The sequence below is a fragment of the Diceros bicornis genome, chromosome 23, assembly GCF_020826845.1.
Source record: "Diceros bicornis minor isolate mBicDic1 chromosome 23, mDicBic1.mat.cur, whole genome shotgun sequence".
Classification (NCBI taxonomy): domain Eukaryota; kingdom Metazoa; phylum Chordata; class Mammalia; order Perissodactyla; family Rhinocerotidae; genus Diceros; species Diceros bicornis.
Genome location: NC_080762.1, coordinates 8,391,694 through 8,415,338, shown reverse-complemented (window position 1 = coordinate 8,415,338; position 23,645 = coordinate 8,391,694). Strand labels below are relative to the sequence as shown.

General features: G+C 37.3%; 1 protein-coding gene across 1 annotated transcript in view; it reads left to right on the top strand.

Moving 5' to 3' along the window:
* LAMA2 (laminin subunit alpha 2) overlaps nucleotides 1-23,645 on the top strand; it is a 572,820-nt gene that overhangs the window by 376,399 nt on the left and 172,776 nt on the right. Inside the window, exons 22-29 of the mRNA XM_058566315.1 lie at nucleotides 1,579-1,715; nucleotides 7,944-8,180; nucleotides 9,422-9,565; nucleotides 10,244-10,423; nucleotides 10,532-10,720; nucleotides 10,804-10,937; nucleotides 15,626-15,743; nucleotides 22,621-22,755. Of these exons, the coding sequence (XP_058422298.1) occupies nucleotides 1,579-1,715; nucleotides 7,944-8,180; nucleotides 9,422-9,565; nucleotides 10,244-10,423; nucleotides 10,532-10,720; nucleotides 10,804-10,937; nucleotides 15,626-15,743; nucleotides 22,621-22,755 (1,274 nt within the window). The remainder of the gene's footprint in view (nucleotides 1-1,578; nucleotides 1,716-7,943; nucleotides 8,181-9,421; nucleotides 9,566-10,243; nucleotides 10,424-10,531; nucleotides 10,721-10,803; nucleotides 10,938-15,625; nucleotides 15,744-22,620; nucleotides 22,756-23,645) is intronic.

Here is a 23,645-nt window from a genome sequence, read left to right as displayed (position 1 = left end):
AGCATTTGAACCCAGAAAAACATAATGGAAAACAAGCACGAAACAGGCAGGATAGCATTATGGTTAAGAACATGACTCTCACCAAAGAGCTTGGATTTGTTTCGTGGCTTGGTAAGTGACCCTGACTGAGTGACCTGCTCTCGCTGTTGCTCTGTAAAATTCATCTATTGAATCAAGAAAATGATAGTATGTACTTCACTGGGCTTTTGTAATAATTAGTTAATGGTTATAAAATATTTAGAGTAATGCCTGGCACATAAGTGCTATGTATGTGTTTATCGTTATTATTATTATCATTATTTCTTTATTAGTGTTATCAATAGTGGTAAACATTCTCTTTTGGCAGGGGAAAACTAGCTAATTACTCAAGGCTTCTTCCTATTCGGTGTTATGATTCCATTGAAGAACTACTTAGAGAATATCTGTTTGCAAGTAATGATTTCAACTGTCCCAAGACATTTTTTAGCACATAAATTTAAACATAATGTAAACTATTTTTCTTCTTAATGAATGGCACGTATAAAATAAATCCTTTGGCTTAAAATTAGCAATAAAAATAGTAGGAACAACAGTTAACATTTATTTAGTATTTATGTCAAGTATTATGCTGAACATTTTTCACAGCTGGTATGGAATGCTGTGAGCAATGATAATTATGATCCCTTAAAAAGTGAAATTAATCAAATACCCTAAATGTATTCCATTAAAAAGATTTAACCATCATATAACCAATTAAAAGGTTTCTTATAACATTAGTCTTCTATTTGAATCTGAGTATTTGGTTTTTCTTCTCTTCCTTTCCTTTCTTTGATAGGAAATTCTACAGTAAAATATACTCAGTAGCTGGGTCAACTATAGCTAATAAGTGGCATACATTCCTTGTCTTGGATGCCTCTGAAGATCTCAAATCTCATTTTTGCATTATTCGAGAAAGTGCCATGTATTGGGATGTTTACACTGTTCATATATTGCATCATAGCTAAGAAAATGAAAAACCTATTGAAAAGAAATAATGCCAGCGGTAAATAAAACTGAAAAATATCTTTTTTACATATACAGTTCTGTAATTCAACTATTTTTAAATATTTGCAAAACTCGAATATCCTGATGTATGCATTTATAACTATATACATAATATACAGAATTTAAGAAGCCTATTAAGCTTATTGGTTTTTATTGCAAATCAGAGAACAGGAAGGAAATATTAATCTACACATTATAGGAAAATCAGTTATGAAGTTAAATATAGAAACAAAATTTTAACCTTTGTAGTATCTACATATAAGTTAATATAGTTAACATGGAAACTGATACACCAGTTCTTTCTTTCCTAAAACTGTTGAAAAGCTAAAAATGCTTTACTTTTTGAAATTATTAAATGAAATACAGCATAAATTTATTGAACAACTCCTCTGTGAAATACACTGTAGTTTGATATAAAAGATGAATGAGGTAAGTTTTCATTTTCAAGGATCCTTAACCATAGTATGGAAAATAAAGCAACATAAGTCACAATGTAAAACTCAACATTTTATATCAGATTTTTACTATTTCTTTTTTGCCCTTTCACCTGTGAAGCTTGTGACTGTTCGCATCTGGGTAATAATTGTGATTCAAAGACTGGTCGATGCATTTGCCCTCCCAACACCATTGGAGAGAAATGTTCTAAATGTGCACCTAACACCTGGGGCCACAGCATCACCACTGGTTGTAAGGTGAGTGAATCGCTTTATTTCATTTGATAATGTTTTTTAAAGATTTTTATTTTGGTAAAGCTCTGTAGTTGGGCATTTCAAAATCCAATATTATATTACAAAACAATCTAGAACTATCACAATAGAGTTATTGCAGATATTGATCCATAACTTACATTTTACTTGTGGGAAAGATGATGAAGTAAGTACACATTTATGCGGCTTCATCCATGATACCTACCAAAAAGGGGAAAAAAAGAACAAAAAAATTCTATAATAAAATCAGAAACAGCTATAACCTCATACTTAGACACGATGAAATATATCTGCAAATTACAAGGAAATTAGGAACTAATGAAAGGAATTTGCCACAAAGCTATAGGAATTGCCCTCAAGTTATCAGTTTCCATGAAGTTGTTGAAAAGATTCTGAAGAGTCATGTTCAAAACGTTTAGCTTGGAAAAATCCTCATTTTTTTCCACTGGTGGACCATAGAGTGGTATAATCCGACTCGTATTTAGAGAAATTTATCCAGCATCTGGATGGAAAGAAACTTACAAGGCTGGTGCAGAAATATTGGTTAGAGATGACAGAAACTCGGACCTGTCAATGAGCCTCCACGAGGACATAGGGGGCAGGCTACTTTATAGAACTCTTATGCTGATAGGGCTTCGTCAACTCAGAGTTTTAGGAGGTGAGAAAGAGAAGGCTTAAGAATGACTCCCAGGTTTTGCTTTGCAACAAAGTAGATGATGGTTATTGTTTACTGCTAGCAGGTTATAGGAGGAGAAGCAAGTTCAGGAAGGAAAGGTTATGAGTTCGGGTTTTTTGTCAGATTTTTATGAGGTGTTAACTAAATAAAATACACTTCCCCCATTTAAAGTGACGAGTTTTGACCAGTGATTACAGTCGTCTACCGTCCCCTGTGCCCCTTTGCAGTCTACCTCCCCTCACCCTCCAATCAGCACCAGGAAGCTACTGTTTTGTCTTCTGTCACTATAGTTTTGCCACTTCTACAAATTCATATAAATAAAGTCATACTCCATGTTGGTGTTTGGGTTTTTTTGTTTGTTTGCTTTGGGGCGTTATTTTTGGTCTGGCTTCCTTTATGCAGTATAATGCTTTTGTAATTCATCCATACTGTTGCATGTACCAGTAGTTTGGTCTTTTTAGTTGTCTAATAATTTTCCATTGTATGATAGGCTATGCCTGGTTTACTTATTTACCATTTGATGGGCATTTGGATAGTTTCCAGTTTGGGGCTATTATGAATAGTTTTGCTATAAACATTAGTGTATAAGTCACAACATATGTAGAGATATATGTTTTCATTTCTCTTCACAAGAACACTCCACACCCTTGCCAACACTTGAAAGTCTAAGTTTTTTTTATTTTAAGCGTTCAGTTGGGTATGTGTTCATATCTTTGCATTTCTTTAATGCCTGATGATACTGGGAGTAATTTTATTCATTTGTCATTCATATATCTTCTTGGGTGAAGCGTCTGACAAATCTTTTGCGTCCATTCTAACTGCCTCAGCTTCTCCAAACTCTAGTCTCTGTTTCTCAACTCAGCTGTAGTGCTGGCCTTTCATTGGGTTCCCCTCTCCGTGTTGCAGCTTAGAAACTGCCTGTATGTGCTGCCTCATTTGTTTTCCTTCTGTCCTGTGCTTCCTGTTATCCAGCGACTGAAAGCGGTTCTTTCTTGGTTTTCATTTTTTTTTTTATTCTTGGTTTTTGGTGCTGTAGTTTAACAGCTTAAAAAAGAGGAGACAGAACATGTAAGTGCTATAAAAACTAAGAGGAGATTGTTTGAAAAGAAGGACCATTCTTTAGTGCCTAAGGCAATACAGAGGCCGGATAGGATTAGGGCTGAACTGTGTCCACTAAATTCAAGAGCAATAAATGAGGGCATTTTTGACGTTAGTGAGAGTCATTCCAATTGGTCACATTGGGTTGAGGCATATTGGAACGCGATGACTGAATGTGGCCTGTTTGATTCCATGGTAGTACCCTGGAGAGATGTAAACTATTTTTTCCAGTGAGTTAACACCCACGTAGACTCTAACCATCTTACATATACGACAAAACATCTGAATACAATGGTCTAAAATACACTGATCTAGAGGAAAACAGGAGTATTGGTGATTGTTCAAGGAAGTTCAGATATCTGATTTTAATTAGACGTGATTAGAAAAAATGAAAACTAGACAGGGCACTCATTTTTCTGCTGCCAACAGCACTATTAAGTTTGAGGATCCATAGACCCATGTTTTGGGAAACAAAGCAAAAATTTCTCAAGAGTGCCAGAGTTTTTTGATGAGTATGAACAATGCTATAAGGTTCTATGGCTGACTTTTTGCATTTTCAACTTCGAATCCAAGCATCTGCCCCATCCCATGGACTCATGAATAAGCCATAAGGAAACTTATGAGGGCTCCATTCTATCCACAAAATTCTATGATGTGGCCAAACTCAAATGAAACACCTGAAATTGAAGTGGATCCCTAATGTTCAGGATATAAATAAAGATGGAATATAAACCAAGTTTCTAAAAAAAAAATGTACTTATACATTTGATACCGTTATGTTTACTGATCATTGAATAAACATTATATTGACTGAAATTTTTGATTACTTTGAACCACTGTTAAAAATCTAAATTTCTGAATAGGTAGACACTTAATCGTTATCAACAATTACAAAAAAATGCATCGAGCCCTCACAAATATTTATGAGCATGTATTGTACTATTTAAAACATTTGGATGACTATAATCTAAAAGAACAGTGATTTGAGATTTATAGCTTCCCTTTCTTTTTGTCATGGATAATTTCTCTGTGCTGAGGTGTGAGTACACACACCATTGGAGCTTTCATTGAAATCGAATACAAAGCCTGCCATCTTGCACTAGCAGGGGAATAGTGCATAAATCCTCTATTGCTTAATGAACATTATATCTAATTATGATTTAAGTTTGATGTTGGCTATAGTGCTATGGCTATACCCATACTAAACATATGGGTAATGATCTTATTTATTTTCCACTATAACTTCCTGAATAAACTTTCTGATTTGGAAAGATCTCAATGTCTATTTGCACTGTCAACTAGTCCTTAAGAGTTAGTGCTTTGGTTTTATACCATAAATTGGGTAGCAGACATTTCATATTTTAGTTAAAAGATAAGGATGTCCCATAAGACTTTTTAAAATTTATTACATGATTATAGTTTTCATAACATATCATAATTTTCTATTTCTGATTATGGCCCATTTTGTTTGAGTCAAGGAAAAATTATTTAAGTGAGTAAGTCAATCATCCTTATTTTGAAATATTCTACATCTGATGATCTTTAAGGACTAATTATTTGGGGTGACTGCAGTGGGTTATTCTATGCCTTGGAAACTATGTACATGTTTGTAATATAATAAACAATCATATTTTGAATCTTTGGGTTTAAAATAACTTTTAGTACATCTCTTATGCAGCCCTTTTTACTGGATAGCAATGAATACATAGACAAATACTTAATCATAAAGACATCAAAAATAAGACTAGGTAATTACTTTAATATCAGAATCTGGGAAGATATTTCACCAAACATTTGGACAGGAAAGAGATGGTAGATGAGAAACAGGTGATTGTACATCCCATCCTAGAAAGAGTAGTCCTATAAATACACAACTGATGGCAGGAGCAGAAGCAAGAATATCCCCAGTAGTGGTGGATATAAGAATTCATCTGAGCAATGCAAGTGTGAGAAATATAAAGTAAGATCTAACCAGACTTGGATCTGGGACTTTGGCAAATTTCTATGCACATGAGTCTGCTCTGGAGCTGAAGATCTGAGAAGGATAATAGAACAGCACCAGAAAGAGTCATGTCACAAACAAAATACAAACATTGTGTAGTGGCAAACTCAGACACAGAGAGAGGTGGTACCCACCTGGGTACCAAGTCAGGACCCACTTGGGAGACAGAAACCACACCAGTTATTTAAACAGGGAAAGTAGACTATAAAGAATAGTTAACTGGTAAAAGGTGGTTACTTACTAAAAAAAAAGATAAAAGAGGGATATAAGGGGTCCTGAAGTAGTAGGTACAAAAGAACAGCTACTACTTCTAGGCTGAGGGAGGGTGGACAGTAGAGGAACTAAGGACCAGAAGGGGACACTCCCTCTCCCCCGACCCGCAGCAAGGCTGAGGTTCCGACATCTTTGAAGAGGCAATGGCTACCACAGGAACACACAGACTGCTGGTGGTAAAAAAAAAAAAAAAAAAAAAAAAAAACAATAACAAAAAGAAATCTTGCCAGAGTTTGGGGGCAAGTGCTGGTCTGTAGAAGCTGCCCGCCATTATTGGAGGATGCGAGTGTGCTACAGCTGCTTACAAGCAGCTTGCCATGGTCGAGTGTGTGCAGACCAAAGCTACTCAGAAAGCTGCCCGGGGGAGCGAGTAGTCTGAGGGCACAGCTGGAATTCTTTCTGGGCCCCTGGGCTTTCAGGCTAAATAATCAAATAATGATAATGATGATAGTAATAAACACCAGAACCCAGGACAGAAGTGTCTTCCCACCACTGTGGCCTGATTGAGTCTCTCCAGGACCCTCTGTTGACTAAGCCTAACATTGTGCTGCCTGGCCACAGAGAAATGTCTACAGAGTCTAACTACAGTATCACAGAGCAGGGCAAGGAGAGTGAATTTAGAGCTCAGAGGCAGTAGATTGATCACTGACACAGCTGGTCTCTGAAAATGATTTATTCCAAGATCCTAAGTGAGATCTGAGAAGTCCACTTGGCATTTTCATTAAATGGCAGAGAGATATGAGCTCTGTAAATCAAAAACAGAAAACCTTAAAAGAATACAAGATGCAAAGATACAAGGATGAGCAGAAATTGAAGATAAGTGAGATGAAATAAAGAAATTATTGAAAAGAAGCTAAAAAATGCAATAATGAAATTAAAGTAAGCCTTGGTGGTATATACATACAAATAGAATCTTCACTGCGTAAAATGAGTGCTATGAAATGGAGAAGAAATTTGAGAGGTAAACAGCAAAATGACTATGGAAGACATTAGAATCTTATAGATTTGGCAGAAAGACAAAAGTGATATACTTTATGAATTATAGGTGATCCTGAAGAGAAAAATTGGTAAATTAGAACAGAAGTAAAAATCAAACACAAATTTGAAGAAATAGCACTGAATCAAAGAACAATTTTATTCTAAAACTGCAAGAACTCACCATGTCCCAGTAAATTAATTTTCAAAGACTCAAACCCTAAAAAATTCTAGTGAATTTTTTTTTGAGAGGCACACTTTTTTTTTTTTGCTGGCAAAGATTCACCCTGAGCTAACATCTGTTGCAAATCTTCCTCTCTTTTTTTTTTTTGTCTCCCCAAAGCCACAGTACATAGTTGTATATTCTACTTGTAAGTCCTTCTCATTCTTCTATGTGAGCCACTGCCACAGCATGGCTACTGACAGATGGGTGGTGTGGTTCCGAGACCAGGAACTGAACCTGGGCCGCCGAAGCGGAGCACGCTGAACTTTAACTGCTAGGCCATCACAGCTGGCTCACAAAATTTTGAATTACATAAATAAAGAGAAAATCCTGTATATGTCTAAGAAGAATGTAAAAGGTTACCAGCAAAGCACCTCAAATCAGGCTTGTCTGTAAAACTAAAATGCAAAAAAAACAACCTCCTAGATGTCGCTTTTCTAAGTCCTCTCTGGCTTCCCCACATCTGGTTTGGTGCTCCTTCCATGTTCTTCTAACGTTTTGCACTTCCCCTATCATATTATGCTTATCCTGCTGCATTATATATATGTATTTACTTGTCTCCCTCTGTTAGACCATGAGGTATGCCTCTGTACAACTTAAATGCTATAAAAATGAGAGGATAAGGTAAAATGACTTTGCCTCAAGTTCAATCTTTGAAACAAAAAATGTTTGAAGAAAACCCATACCTAACTCCTCCTTGCCACAAAAAAAGGCAAAGAAAACACATTTTTTTCCTTCTTCAAAAGCATTATGGTTTCTGGACACAGATATTTTAGTAAATACAGAAAGCAATTTTAGTGTTATGTTCACTGATGTTTCCCAAGTGACTAAACAAGAAGAAGACAAATCATATAATAGCCACACGATTAATCTGTGTTTCATGGAAGCATAGAAACATTAGAATTAAAATTGTAAGAGATTTCCTATGAAATGGTGTCCTGGTTGCTGTTTCTACCTCCTCTCTAGGCTTGTAACTGCAGCACGGTGGGGTCCTTGGGTTTCCAGTGCAATATAAACACGGGCCAGTGCAAGTGTCGTCCAAAATTCTCTGGCGCGAGATGTACGGAGTGCAATCGAGGTCACTGGAACTTCCCTTACTGCACTCCTTGTGACTGCTTCCTGCCCGGGACCGATGGGGCGACCTGTGACGCAGAGACTAAAAAATGCTCCTGCGTCGATCAGACCGGGCAGTGCTCTTGTAAGGTACGTGCTGTCAAAATACAGGAAGGAAAGACCTCCTCCATTCTCTTTCCACTGCTCAGTTTTAACTTCATTTAGTGTAAATTACTCCTGCTTCGTTAAGCTAAACAAACAGACTGACACACAAAAACTCGTTGCCACAGAGTTTTTATTGATACACGTTCATTGGCATACAGATAAGCACTGCTTTTTAAGAACTAATTTTCGACTAAACCCCAACTTTTTTTTTCTAGTTGGTAGGAGTGATATGTTTTCAACAGTAAAGTTAAATTTTTCTTTACTTATTCACTTTGCTTAAACAAGAATAATCTGGGAGGGGAAAAAAAGATAGTTCTCTTAAATATCATCAGAGAAAATCACAGTTAAATAATGACTGATAAAAAAACATTTCTTCTCAAATTAATCCACAATCACTGTACACCGGAAAATATATTTACTGCTGTGGAAGTTTAGTAAAATTTCATCACGTATAAATACTGACATTATAAGCAGTGACTATGTGCAAATTTCGGCCCTCATTAATATTGTTAAATGATGTAGAAAAACAGCCAATTAAAAAGGATAAGGGGGATTTTTTTCCCTCTGAGATATTTCTGAAAAATCTATCCCAGGATGAATGCAGTTAAGAGGTATCTTTTCAAGAAAAAATCTACAAAAAGAGAGACAGAGGAGACAGGAGGATGAAATCAAGAGAGTGATGGCTAAAATAGTCTTGAGAATTTAAGAAAATGGCAGCTTCTGCCTTTCAGGGCCCAGCATAAAATACAACGTACAATGCTGCACTATTACATCCTATGATTACAATTATGCATTATCTGTAATACGTATAATCTGTGTGTATATACATTATATGATAATAATTATGTAAGTCTGCCTTTTTACATCCTGCTTGTGTTTTACAACTTTGCATCACACCACTGTCTAGGAATCAACGTTTTTCCTTTGCTTTTGAAATTCTCATGACTCTTTCACATTGCTCACAGTAGAATTGTAGGAAATACACTGCTTAGATTTAAAAAACAACATACAAGATGCTTAGTCATGTACTGATGTATAAATGAAGCACTTTTTAGACCCATGAAATGCTAACAATGAGGTTAACTACATATGCCATCTGATATGTGAGTCTAATGCTCAGCGTTCTGTTCTTTTTTGTTGAATTTTTTAAAGTGTTATTCATTCTCAAGTTTATTTCTCTCGTAACTTCACCATTATGGACTCGGAAGACTCTCATCTTTCCTCAGGTGAATGTGGAAGGTGTCCACTGTGACAGGTGCCAGCCTGGCAAATTCGGACTCGATGCCAAGAACCCACTTGGCTGCAGCAGCTGCTACTGCTTCCAGGCTACTAGTCAGTGCTCTGAAGCGAAAGGACTGATCCGCACGCGGGTGAGCGAGGAGCTGCTGAGCCATGTAATGGTCTAATGTCAGTTCCTGCTGGCGCTTTTAGCCAGGCGCTGAGGGGTAGGAGGAAATGCGAAAACATTTAAGTAACCTTTTCCCCTGTGCACATTCAGAAACAGTAAAGGGGCCGTGTGCTATTAGACAGTTGGACTAAATGCCTGTTTTCATCTTCCTTAAAAATAGTTCATTTATTGTTGATAAAGAAATAGATGCCAAGTGAATAAGAAAAACATTATGTTTGGGGATGGGAAGATGCTACATTCTGAAGAGTGAGGGCACCGAGGCACGAACGTTGACACGTGCTAATGGAGTAATGAAAACCAGAACTTGTTGCATGTTCATTCCAACCAGCCTGAGAGAATCATGGATTTTTAGGGTGGAAGCATGTTCATTTTTACCTTCGTTTTCCTTAACTCTTCTCACTTTTAAATTCTACTTTTTATTAGTGTAAAAGACTCCAGTTTTCACAGATGTAGTGATTTTCATGATGCAAACAAGTCAGACTTGCTGTGTTTGCTCATTATGCGAAAGTTCTGTTTCTGATGAGAACACCTCATCACAATGGGTATGGGGCTGAGATAGACATACAGTCCATAACCTAGTTTTAAAGGAATGCCCACAAGACTAGAACTCAGCCCCTTGCTGTGTTTTGATCCCATGCAGGTGACTCTGAAACCTGAGCAGACCATTCTGCCCCTAGTGGATGAGGCCTTGCAGCACACAACCACCAAAGGCATTGTTTTTCAACGTCCAGAGATTGTTGCAAACATGGATCTAGTGAGACAAGATCTCCGTTTGGAACCTTTTTATTGGAAACTTCCAGAACAATTTGAAGGAAAGAAGGTAAGCATAAGAACTTTGAAGTCACGTGAGACCGAAATTAAATATATTTTTGGAATCCTGTCATTTGCAGACTTATCTAACTTACCATTCCTCCTTTTATTTTGTCAGTTAATGGCCTATGGCGGCAAACTCAAGTACGCAATCTACTTTGAGGCTCGGGAAGAGACAGGTTTCTCTACATATAATCCTCAAGTTATCATTCAAGGTGGGACTCCTACTCATGCTAGAATTATCATCAGGCATATGGCTGCTCCTCTAATTGGCCAATTGACAAGGCATGAAATTGAAATGACAGAGGTAAGATTATTAGATGTTTGGTGCAAGGATGCCAATGGTTTTGTGCTTAGTTTTGTCAAAGTGGTTTCTTTTCTTGTTAACAGAAAGAATGGAAATATTATAGTGATGATCCCCGAATCAGTAGAACTGTGACCCGTGAAGACTTCTTGGATGTACTATATGATATCCATTATATTCTTATCAAGGCTACGTATGGAAATATCTTGCGACAAAGCAGGTAAACTATAACAGAAAATATCCAAGTTAAATTCTTATTCAGGAGTCTGTAGGGAAGATCAGTAAGACATCAGACAAGGAAGATTTCAAAGTGGTTGGTTTGGGAGTGTGATGATAGAAGACAAGGATGGCTTCCAGGTCACTGGTGGAAGTTATTCTTATTCCCCAAAAAAGGAAAATAGGATGAGAAGCAAGTTTAAGGGGAAACAATATTGAATTCACCTTAGACATGCTAAGTTTAAAATGCTAGTCAGAAATTCAGAAGAAAATGTCCCGTAGGTCAGAGATAATTAGCTGTTGTGTTATAAATAGGTTACAGGATTGCTGAAAAAGTGACCTCTTGCCACCCTCAAGGGAATTAGGTAGGGCCAAGTTTCTTCCAACCATGAGCATTCTTATCTGTTCACCCCTGTGCATGATACAATATTGGCATTTTTCCAATGCCTTAGGATGTGAAAAGATGGGGAATCACATTGAAAAGAAAAGAACACAGAATAATAGCGAATGTGGTGTCATGGAAGCCAAAGGATGTGAATACATGAGGAAGTATTCAGTGTTTTCATATGACCCAAAGAGGACAATTCAAAGGAAGTTTTTTGAGACCAACACTTAGGACCACTCTGGTGACATTCATAAAGCCAGTTTCAGTGGAGCCCTGGGGCAGAAATAGTCTCAAAGTTTTGAGGAATGAATGAGACATGACAAACCTAACATTATGAGTGTAGACTACTGTTTTCCGTGAACATAACTGTAAAAGGGAGGAATGAGATAGTGTTCAAGTTCAGAGGATGTTTAATTTGAGAGAGAAGCAAGCATTTTTGCAGACCACGGGGGAAAGGAATTAATTAGTAGCAAGATATACATTAAAAAAGATAGAATAAACAGAAAATAAATAATGGAGAAACCAGGAGACTTCAATATCGTGAACACACATGGTCATGTTCCTTGAGTGGAAGGGACAACGTATCTAATGAGATAAAATGAGAAATCACACAGAGGTAGATAAGTTTTATACAATGGAGGCAGCAAGTTGAGTTGAGTTCATACACATAGTCTCAATTTCTCGGGCATGTTAGTTTATCTGTTACATCCTGTAAGAATATGGAATCAATAGATATTTGTAAAGAATCCTGTATAATAAATTAGTAGACCAGTGCATGGAAACAAAACAAAACAAAATTACGAAGCCTCTCATTGGTAAAACAATGAATATAAAAATACCACGTTTCAAATATTTATGCTGTACTAAACATATAGCAGAAAATCCTTTTCTTTATTGCAGAAGATCCATATTGCTGATTCTATCAAAAGTAAGGACTTTTGGTAAAAGAATAAATCAAGGAACAAAAGTCACTTTCAAATCTATATTCCTTTGGTTTCCTTTTCATATTTCTCACTTCTCACAGGAGATTATTTTTATGTGAAATAATAAAAAAGCAGGTACCAAAAATATACTGTCATCTATATTGTTAATTATTTTCAAATATCAAATAAAAATCAGGTGGTAGAAGCCAAAGCAGGTTTCCATGTCATAGAAGACAGCAGATAACTTTGTGAGAGTGCAAATATATTATTTTGCAAATCGTTCTGTGCTGCAGTAGAAAAGTTTGGTAATACACAGAATATTTGGTTAGTGCAACTGATAGAAACAATGTTGTCATGCATTTTTCATCATACTTTCTTTGCTTCTCTCACATCGATTCCTCCTTCCTACACTGAGGCTGTCTTTTTTTCCCATAAGTCTCTTTCTTTTCTCACCTTACTTCACACACCCCACGAAATCATATCTTGCAGCTTAAGAGATCATTTTTGGGGGCCAGCCCAGTGGTGCAGCGATTAAGTGCATGCACTCCAAATCGGCAGCCCGGGGTTCGCAGGTTCGGATCCCGAGCGCGCACTGACTCACCGCTTGTCAAGCCATGCTGTGGCGGCGTCCCATATAAAATGGAGGAAGATGGGCACGGATGTTAGCCCAGGGCCAATCTTCCCCGGCAAAAAGAGGAGGATTGGCATCGGATGTTAGCCCAGGGCTGATCTTCCTCACAAAAAAGAAAAAGAGAGAGAGATCATTTTTGAAACATTAGAATAAATAAATACTTCACTTTTTCTAGGCTCAATAAAAACTAGAGTTGTCCACTAGCAACAATAAGAACAAATAAAGCAGTGGAACAGCACTTGGTTTATGTAAGATGGTGGAATTATGACAAAGGTCAAAAATATGTTTGAATCTTCTCCACAAAGTGACTAAGACATAACCCTGCAATTTTATCCAGCTACAAGTTCAAATAGTCTCAGACGCAGAAAGTGTAAGAGTTCTACCTGTGGTTTGAGATTCAGGCTTTGTACATTTTGTCAATGCTGACATTTTCTTTTTCCTTTGCTTTTGTCTTCTCTTACATGTATTTGAAGTGTAACCGAACTCAGTTGGTCCCTCTCTTGGTGAGGGCAGAGCTGAAAAGCACAACCAAGGCTGAAGTGGGTGAAGAAATAAGGTTTATTGCTTGCACAAGCAATGGAGAACACAGGGGATAGCTCTCAAGGAAGTGCCCCTCACCCCACTCAGTGCTGGTGGAGACTTAACACACCAGAGTGCAGAGGATGTGTTACAACTGTGTAACAACTGGGCCTAATCAGGGCACATGTGCAGGCCATTACATAGTGATTTCAAGGCACCATTACAGAAGAGGTTCAGTGTAACATGCCATTACATAACGAGGTCAAGGTATCATTACAGAACAGGTTCGATTCAACATGCCATTACATAACAGGTCCATGGCAACTTTTGGACACTTAGAGCTGGAGCAATTTGCAGGGGTCCTGCTGCAGCCATGTAAGTTCCACTGCAGGATGGCAACGTCTGAAAAAATGAGGACGTCAACTTCTGAAAAATAGCACATTTAGTTTTCTCCTTGTCTGGAAAACATTTGACAGACTATGTTTAGTTATGGATTAGATTTTCAGTACCCCTTCCCTTGCCTTGTTTCTGGTCACAGAAGGACATAACTTTGTATTTTACTATTCATTTAAAAAGCAGCCTGAATTTTGCCAAATCCCTGATTCAGGCAAAACAGTTGCTCAATGATTCCCCGAGAAAAAATGGTGTATTGTGGAAATATCTGTTGTTGGCACCATTCAAGTATCACTTGGTTTTTAAACACTAGCTAGTCTGTTGTGTGCATGCAGTGTGTGGCAGAAGGAAAGATGACTTCTCAAGTTATAAAATACCATAGATGCCAGCAGAGAAATAAATTGTCAACAAATACCAAGTTACCTTCTTACTCCCACAGAGAACCCAGGGGAACATAAAGGTAGAGTCTTTCTTACAGGAGAGGAGCAGTTTGTTTACAGCTCATAACCACTATGTATCCTATAAGGAGTGGAGAGTAAAATTGAATTTTAACTGAACGTGTGTTCCATAAAGGCTGGCTGATCTTCTGAGTGCAGATTACAATGCTAGTGAAGCCAGGATGGGCATTCATAATTCAGTGTCAATAAAACCTACCTATTCTTGTTATAAAGTTTATGATTCAAGCTCCTTAAGTTATTGGAAGTGCCTTTTATTGAAGCAAAACTACTCATTGTCTCATTTAAAAGTTTATTTGCAGAACATTTCATGTTAACAGTTAGTCAGTCATGAAATAGTCTGAGTTTATGGACTGCATATATTTTTTAATGTATAATTTCAAATTAATGAAAAGAGTATCAACATTTTCACTGTGCATAATTATTTTTTTCAATTATAAGGACGTTTCCACCTATAGGAAGGGGGAGTTAATTTACTTGAAGGATTTTTTTTTTAAGTTAACAAAATATTAAATTTGAAATGTTCTTTATCCTCCAAAAGAAACCAATATTATTAGATTATGCCTGATGGTTGTTTCCTAAAGTTCTTGAAAGGACATTTGGAGAGTCAAGAGGAAGGAATCGGGGACAATCGTAAATTAAAAGCAATTTCACCAGTGACTACAGGGGATATTCTAATGGGGAATGACCTTGGATTGTCTGGTTGAAAGAATATAAATGTCTAACTAATTGGCCATGTCTACCTGAAGCCGCTCACATTTTAAAAAGTGAGGGAAAAAATCTTTATAATAACTTCTCAACAGGACATCAGACATCAAATTTACTAAGTTCCTTATGATTTATGTGAATATTTTACTAATGTGTAATCTCAACCTTTGAGGAAGCAACGATGCAGTAATAGGATGTAGCTCATGAGCCCCTGGAATTTAGGCAGCTTCAAAACAATAGTTATGTTACCAATTTCACCTCACTCTGGTGGGACTCTGAACCACACTCAGAGGAGCTCTGAGGAGGGGCCCACAGGTGGGCTTTGTACCCACAGTCTGTCCCTTCCTTGGAGGGTTCTTTCCTTTCCAGTGTCATGAATTTGAAACAAAACTGAAGCTGAGTGTCCAACAGTACAAGCTTTATTCAATGGCCAAAGAATGGAGAAGTGGGAACTAAGTTCACAAATCAACTTCTCAGCTCTTGGGGTGGTTAAGCAGCTGTTATAAGAGGTCAAGGTAATGAAGGGGGGCAATATTCATAGTTCTGTGTCTTACGGGGCCAGGGGCCGGGCTATGTTATTGACAAAAACCTGAGAAGACTCTCTTGCAGGATTGAGTGCTTGCTAGGTGAGCTTAATTTTCTGATCTGGTAATCTAAGTGTATGCTGACTGTTTTCAGGATTTCTGAAATCTCAATGGAGGTAGCTGAACCAGGACCCATCACAGCAGCGACTCCTCCAGCTCACTTGATAGAAAGATGTGATTGTCCCCCGGGCTATTCTGGCTTGTCTTGTGAGGTAAGCTGGCTCCTACTAACCTTCCTAAGCTCAACTCACTTAACCAACCAAATGGAAATACTTCCAGAACTTTACCTTTGCTGCAATCAGTTTTACTTTCATGCATACCCTTAACCTGTTTTATGTTCTTCCACTCACAGTGTGAGACACAGTAAGAAAAGAATGGTGTGATTGTTACCTCAAAGTAGGAATCACAACTGAAGGGATATATTTGATAAAAGTTAAAAGATTTATAAAAGTGTGGAAGAGTCAGGAAATAAGAATGTTTTATAAGGCCTGTTCCTTATAACTGATCTATTTTCTTGGCACAACTTCTGAACAGTTAGAGACGTATAAACTACAGTGATTATGAGGTAGGATTATATTGAGTTTTGAAAGACTGTTTTTATATAGAACATGACAAAACTTAGGTGCTAAATAAGCAGACTGTTCCCTTCAACATAGGCTCCTCAGAAGGACATAGGTTGTTCCAACAGTGCCACTATCATTCAGTCATTATATTTTTAAAACTGCTTTTTTAACTTTCTGGAGTAGTTCTTTAACTATCTCCAGAATTGGCAAATTTGCTAGATCTTCATCTTCTGGAAATCAATTTAATTTTTACAAATATTAATTAAATATTAACAGGAAGAGAGGGATATAAGGAAAGGTGGAATGGATGACAGACTGGACTGGGTCTGAATCGCAGCTTCACCGTCTACTAGGGCTGAGACCTTGCACAGGTTTCTGATCCTCTTTACGCTTCAGCTGGTAAATCCCCAAGCCCACAAGTAACTGCCACCACACATGCCCCCTCTCCTGCAGACCCCACAGTCCTCCCCACAGTGTGACACTAACGGCTGGCGTGGGAGGGGCCTCCAGGACCTGCTCCAGCCCTACAGCACGGACTCTTTCTCGTTAGTCAGATGTTTGGTGCCCACAGCATACCACTTAGATATTTTTAATATCTCCCCCACCCACGGCCTGAGAACCATATGAAGACTGAATGAGCCGTGAGCGTGAAGCACCTGTCACAGTGCCCACACTAGTGAATGTTAGTTGATGTGGTTACTTAATGGAATAAGTAGTTAGAGGTCCATGTATTGATTTGTTTATAAATAATGTCATACACCTTCTTTTGTAAATAGAATTTGAGAAGTTTTGTTAAGTATGGCTCATGAGGCAGGTGAAGAACAGCTTAAAAATAATGAGTTTAAATCTCTTGAGTCTTGGCATGGTATAATGAAAAAAAAGGAGTTTGGTTTCGGTGAATCCTCTCTCGCTCCACCACTTGGACCGCGCATTTGTTCTGTTTGTTGCTGGATCTCGGGTTTTTTACCTGTAGAATTATCATGATTAATTTAAATGAAAACGTATGTGTGAAAGCCCCATCGTAACCTAAAATGCCATTCAACTTAGTTGCCATCATACGACTTCCATGTTGTTCAGAGAACAGTTTCATAAGAATAACTGCAAGTATCCCTAGAATAATTTTATAGCTTTGTTTGTGACTGCTCTAAAGGGCAATATTCATCTGAATGTGTCCATTTGATCTAGTAAATAATCAAATAATCCATATGATTATAATCATAACTCCTACATACACATCCATACATTTGTACACACACAAGTATATATATTGCACTTCTATGCACAGCCCAGTGAAATATACATATGCACACAGTGTATTTGTGAAAGATGAGACAGCGAGTGTGGCACATATAAAATATGCTACCGTTCCAGTGAGCATGAAAGATTTAAAGATAAAAGGCTGAAAGAACTTGAGATCTTCTAGACAAGAGATGAAATTTTATTTATCCCAAGGAGTGTTTGGCTGTGCTGCTGACTCTGTGTCATCTTGGCCAATCTTTTAATTGCCATAGGCCTTAGTTGTTACATAGTTATCCAATCTATAAAATTACAGCCTGGGTTTTGAAGTTCTAAAATTCTCTGATTCTGCAATATTATTTCGCCCTAGAAGATATTGAGTAAATAGTCAAGATTGACCTTTAGATATCATGAAGAGAAAGTTACTACAGCTATATTTTTTCTGCATTTATTTGATCTAATACTCTTCGCTTATGAACAAAAACGTTAGCAGGGCAGTGAGTTATTTTAATGCAATCTACCTTCCATTCTAGATATTAAATGTTAAAAACTTTTTATTATGATTGGTAGGCTTTTTAAATAATATATTCTAAAACATGCTTTACCATTAATCTTTGTGATTTTCCATCATCATATGAAAATATAAATTAGCACAAATAAAGCAAATGATAAGTGAAGAAAAGCAAGAGAAACTAGGAAGACATGCAAAATATCATCTGCATTGGTGGCTTCACCTATGTCCTGTGAATTTCACTTAAGCACGTATTTACAGACAACAATTACAGTAATATCTTGGTGGAGAGATTATGGGGATACAGGCCTATCTCTCATAATAAGCTACCTGAGGTGTTCTCCACAACCCATTGCCTCTAATCCATTATACATCTTATTTATAATTCATCTTGATTCTAGAGTGTAATTACCCAGGCATAAAATCTAATCGTCAACAAGAGCTAAGGACAGTTTTGAAGTAATACAGCCCATTCCAGTAACATACGCTTTGGGTCATGAATACACAAAAGCAATTCCTTTACAATGTTTTCACCAAATATATTGTATTCTAGGGACGTCTGCATTTACAAGCTATTCCTTTCATGTTTTTACCCAAAATGTCATTGCAAATAAATAAAGTTAAGTGTTAGTTACCACTGAAAATATAGCCAGTTGTGAAGACACTTAGCCTTTGCTTATTACCTGTAGTGTTGTGACATTGCAGCCCCGTTCATAGAAAATTTTAGTTCTAGAAATGCCTACTCATTACAATTTGTGATTTGAAGGAGAGAACAGGTTACCTTTAGAGGTCAAATGGAGGACACACTTTCCTCACTCCGTTTGTTGGTGTGGAAGCCATTGAGTTCACCATACTTCACCTAAGCTGCTCCTCACCATTGTCTCAGTTGTTGCCTGAACTGATCTACCTCAGGTTAGGCTGTAGGCAGAAATGGAAACTAATCAGCGTCGAATATGTGGTTCTCTGCAACAAGATCATGGAAATCAGAAAGGCACAGATTTCTAGGTCATACTTTGATCATTTCCACCTGTTTCTCCTCTCTCTTATGTTTCAACAGGCTCATAGTTGAATGGTGGGTGTCTACTGGGTCATCACCCAGAAGCTATCACTTTTGGCTAGTAAAAATAATGTTTTTAAATCCCCAAATAATTTACACCTATTACCAACTTGTAAAACTCAAAAGACAACGTAGTGAGAACAGACTCTTCTTCTTACATGTGCATACCTCTCGGGATACACTTTACCACGTCTAGTTGCACATGGAAGACTCAAAGACTCTGTTTTCATGTACACAAAAATATTGAGGAAGATGGTATGGGTAAGTGGCATACATTGTAATTTTGTTTCCCAACGCAATGTAAAACAATCACTGTTGCCTTTATTTTTAGTCTGTCTTCAATGACTATATTTAAAAAATTCTCTGAAATAGAGACCCCCATGTTGATTTACTGTATGTCGAGCACTAAACATACATTATCTCATTTAATCTTCACAACAATCCTATAAAAAAAGTCCCATTTATTGAGTGCTTACTGTATCCCGCACAACGCCAAGCACATTCCCTAATACCCTTACGCCGACATCATGGAGTATGTATTATGATCCCAATTTTGTTGATGAGGAAGTGGAAGCCCAGGCCGATTAAGAAACCTGCCTATGACCACACAGCCAGAAAACAGCAAAACTGTAATCTGAACCTAGATAAGCCTGTTTCAAAAAACCTAGACACACTTACACTCGAGTATTACGTTATACAACATCCTTATGTTCCAGGTGAGGAAACTACAGCCCGTGGTATTTAAAACCTGCTCAATCATATGTAGTAAGTGGTGGAACAGGAATTAAAGCCAGGATTACCTGATTGCAAAAATCCGTGTAAAGATACAAGATAGAGTGTCCTTAGTGACAACAGCACAATTATCTATTCTTGCTGTTGAACCCTGAGGAGAGAAGGAGGGGATGTTGTATAACTCTGCACCTGGAGAGTACTGGCTCTTTACTCTCGTCTCATTTCTTTCTCTCCACTCTCCCACATTTTTGTGCAAATTTGGTTCTAACATTTTGATGCGATATCATATTATGAAAATAAATTAAAGATGGAATGAGAGCAGAAGAAAATTGTGCTATGAATAGTGTCAACACAAGGAAAGAGAACTTTGGGAAAGTTTGAGTTAGAAAAAAGGGGTAAGATTAGGACAGTGTTTATTTATTTACTTTTCTTTAATTCTCCATTTTGTTCCAGACAGGATTTGAGATAGGACTTTAAAAAGTAACTATTATCTTTCCTCTTTTGTTCTCAACTCAAACGTAACCATTCTCATCAATTTTGCACCAATTCACTGTGGAGAAAAACATCTGATATTGAAGAACACTCAAAAAAAATCAAAAAATGGAAAAAATAAATACAAAAAGGATCTAGGAAAGGAGGGGATTCAAGAGGAATAAATACATCCCATTCCTTTAAAAAGTGTTTTACGTTTCTAACTCTTGCGTTGTGCAAGAGTCTCTTTTTCTTTGCCGACTCTTAGAAATTTAATCTGTAAGGGCACAAAGTTAATCTGGAGTGTCAGAACTGAACGAAACTTGAAAAGTCATCTGAGTTAATACACCAGCTCATTTTTGGGATGAGGAACCCGTGACTTGATGACACCAAGCGATTTGCCTGTATCCCTCAGACAAAGCTAATTTGTGAAATCAAGGCTTCCATATTCATTTGTGTCGTGGTACCGGAGTCTGTGCCCTTTAAAGACACACATTCCCAGCAGATAATGAGGAGCATGCAAGTGATTCTCAATCCTGGCTACTTATCAGATCCTCCTAGGAGTTTTCAAACAAACCTTGGCCCTACTCGCCACCAATTAAATTAGAATTTCTGAAGGTAGAGTCAGGCATCAGTATGTAAAGCTTGTCAGATGATTCTGTGTGCAGGTAGGGTTGAAACTGTGGAGATAGGCCTAGAAGGTTCTACACAGAGCTCAGCTTGGAGCTCCGGCTTGGGGTCCCACTGAGGGGCCTTTTCTACCTCATGCTCCAACTTTGCAGGGAAGAGCCATAGTAATAGAAATTGGTTGTGAATTACAGTAAACCTCACCTATGGCACTCACCTTCAGTATTCAGTCTGTAACACTGTATTTCATCTGATTCCTCAATGAAAATACTGTTTTTTCATTTTATTCTTCTTTTAAGACTTGTTTCAAACTTTTATGTAAGATGCAAAATTGAGTTAGGAACTCTCAATTTGTGTGATTTTTACACACACACCCCAAGCAAATATACCAGTAAAATAACAATCATTATATAGGTGTCCAAGGATGAAATCCACGGAAAGAAATCCAATTTTATTCTATAATCGTCATGTTCAGGAATTGGAACAACCCACACTGCGTAACATTTTAAAATATATCTTAGATTGTTTCTTCAGTTATGCTTAAATGAATTCCTCAGCCATAATTTCCAGACCTTATTTGGTCACAATGGCAAAATGAACTTTGATTTTAAATAATATGAATAAACTTTTTAAAATATATGATTAGGTCCACCATAAGACAAATGAGACTCAAAATATTTTGAATGCTATTCCCTGGTTTTATCAGCTTGCTCAAAGCTGGGACATCATTAAATCTCATTAGAATTTCTTGTAGGCTGTGATAAAAACAGACTTAAGTGCCTAATTGAGATACTTTCATATTATCCAAATCAGAATAAACAAGGAGAGTGGTGATTATTAATTTTTTTCTCTTTCTAAGCAATCTCTTTGCATATTCCACTCTGGACGACCTAGTCCAGAACCAAAAGGATGCAGAGGCATTAAGAAGTTCTTAATCCAATATATTTTTTCTTGTGTATTCAACAATCACTTTTTTTCATCAATAGAGAAGCAAGATGACCTGTGAAAAAATCATACACAGCCAACGTGATAAAACTGCCCCTTTATAATCTTCAGTGAGATCTGAAAAACTAACTCCTACCTCTTATTCCTGAATCAAACAACATCTGATAAACACAGCAGCTTTGTCTACAAGAGGACTGAGCCCAGAATGCAAGACTGTTCTTATTCTCTCTCCAGAGTTGTGGGCTTCCTTCCAGAAAGCCAGAGATGTTTTTTGATACATTTACATAATAAACCTGAATGAAGGTGGAAGTCTTAATTCTGCATGTGTCAGCTTTGCTAGCAGTGTTCTGTTTGCTCTCAGATTTTCATTGCAAAATGAAAAAAACAGATCAGGGAAAGATAAATTTTATTGGTGGCCTAATATTCCCGAGACATGTAGAGCTTTTATTATTTTGAATTTCTTACTTTTATAGTCTTTAAATTATACTGATATAAATATTGCAACCGTGACTTTTTTTATTTATTTAATTTTTTGCTGAGTCTCATCAGACATTTGCAGGTTATCCATCAAGCACAGTAGAAGTAGATTCTAAGTTGTCAAGGACATTGGAATTCTCTCTGTAGTCCATATGACAATTTTATTTAAAACAAACCTCTTTCTCAAGAAAAAGATGACTATTTGAAGCTTTCTCAGGCTGAGGTGTATATGCAAATGACAGCTTTCCTTTGCTGAAGTCTGCTGACACAGATGCTGCCTGTACACTCTAGGGACCAGGCAGAAATACACATTAGTCATCAAAATTGGCGCTTGTGTTTGTAAGTTATGTTGCCTAAATTTAATGCAAGTTGGGGGAAAGAAGTCCTCCTCTTTAACCACTGAACAATCCAAGTGTTGCTAAAGTAAGATTTCTAATTTGGCTGTTCTAATTGGCTTCCATTTCTTTCAGACGTGCATGCCAGGATTTTATCGACTGCGTTCTGAGCCAGGTGGCCGCACCCCTGGACCAACCCTGGGCACCTGTGTTCCATGTCAGTGTAACGGACACAGCAGTCTGTGTGACCCTGAAACCTCCAAATGCCAGGTATTCACCGGAGACTTTCGGGAACAAGGTCCATGTGATCATTTCTCTTTACAAGTGCTCAAATACCGTGTACAGAGGCCAGCTAAACTACAGGGAACTGAATTGTCTGTGTGTGTGTGTGTGTGTGTGTGTGTGTGCAAGTGTGTGAAATAAAATGTGCAGGAAAAAAGACATTTACCATATTATACAGGTTTTAAAGTAATTAAAAATGATAATTGAAAAAACCACTGCTCATGTCAAGAAATAGAATAGTAACAGCATCTTAGAAGAACACCTGAGGACACAGCAATTTGTTTAAAAATCACATGAAGTTTTTTTTTATTACAAACAAAAATAACCTTTTTATAAGAAATTTGGAAATTATAGAAAAGTATTATGAAAAAAGTAAAAATCATCCAAAATTCAACATAAGGTAAACATTTAATATTTTAGGTATTTCCTACCAATTTTATGCATGTGTTTAAGAATAATATTTATATAATACCATAGGTGCAGTTTTATGTTCTGCTTTTTAAATGTACATTTGATGAACATATTATGTTGCTAGATAGTCTTTAAAATTTTTACAATCTTTGATTGGATATCCCATAATTTACCATTTTCCTTAAAATTTCAGCTGCTCTTATTTTTTTGTTATGTTCCTGCTAACACCCTACTCTACCACCAGTACTCTTGGAACAATCAGGACTATCAAGAAATTCAGGTTTCCCGTGTCACCACTGAGAGCCTCCCAGACTCTGATCGCACACAGCTCTGGACATGTCCTTTGCTGAACCCATTTCCCACCTCTCCTCATCTTCTGAAGCCCTTCCATCAAGCCTTGTGGAAACACACTCAGACATCAGCAAAATCCCCCACATAATCTCCCTCTTCCCTTACTGTTCTCTTCA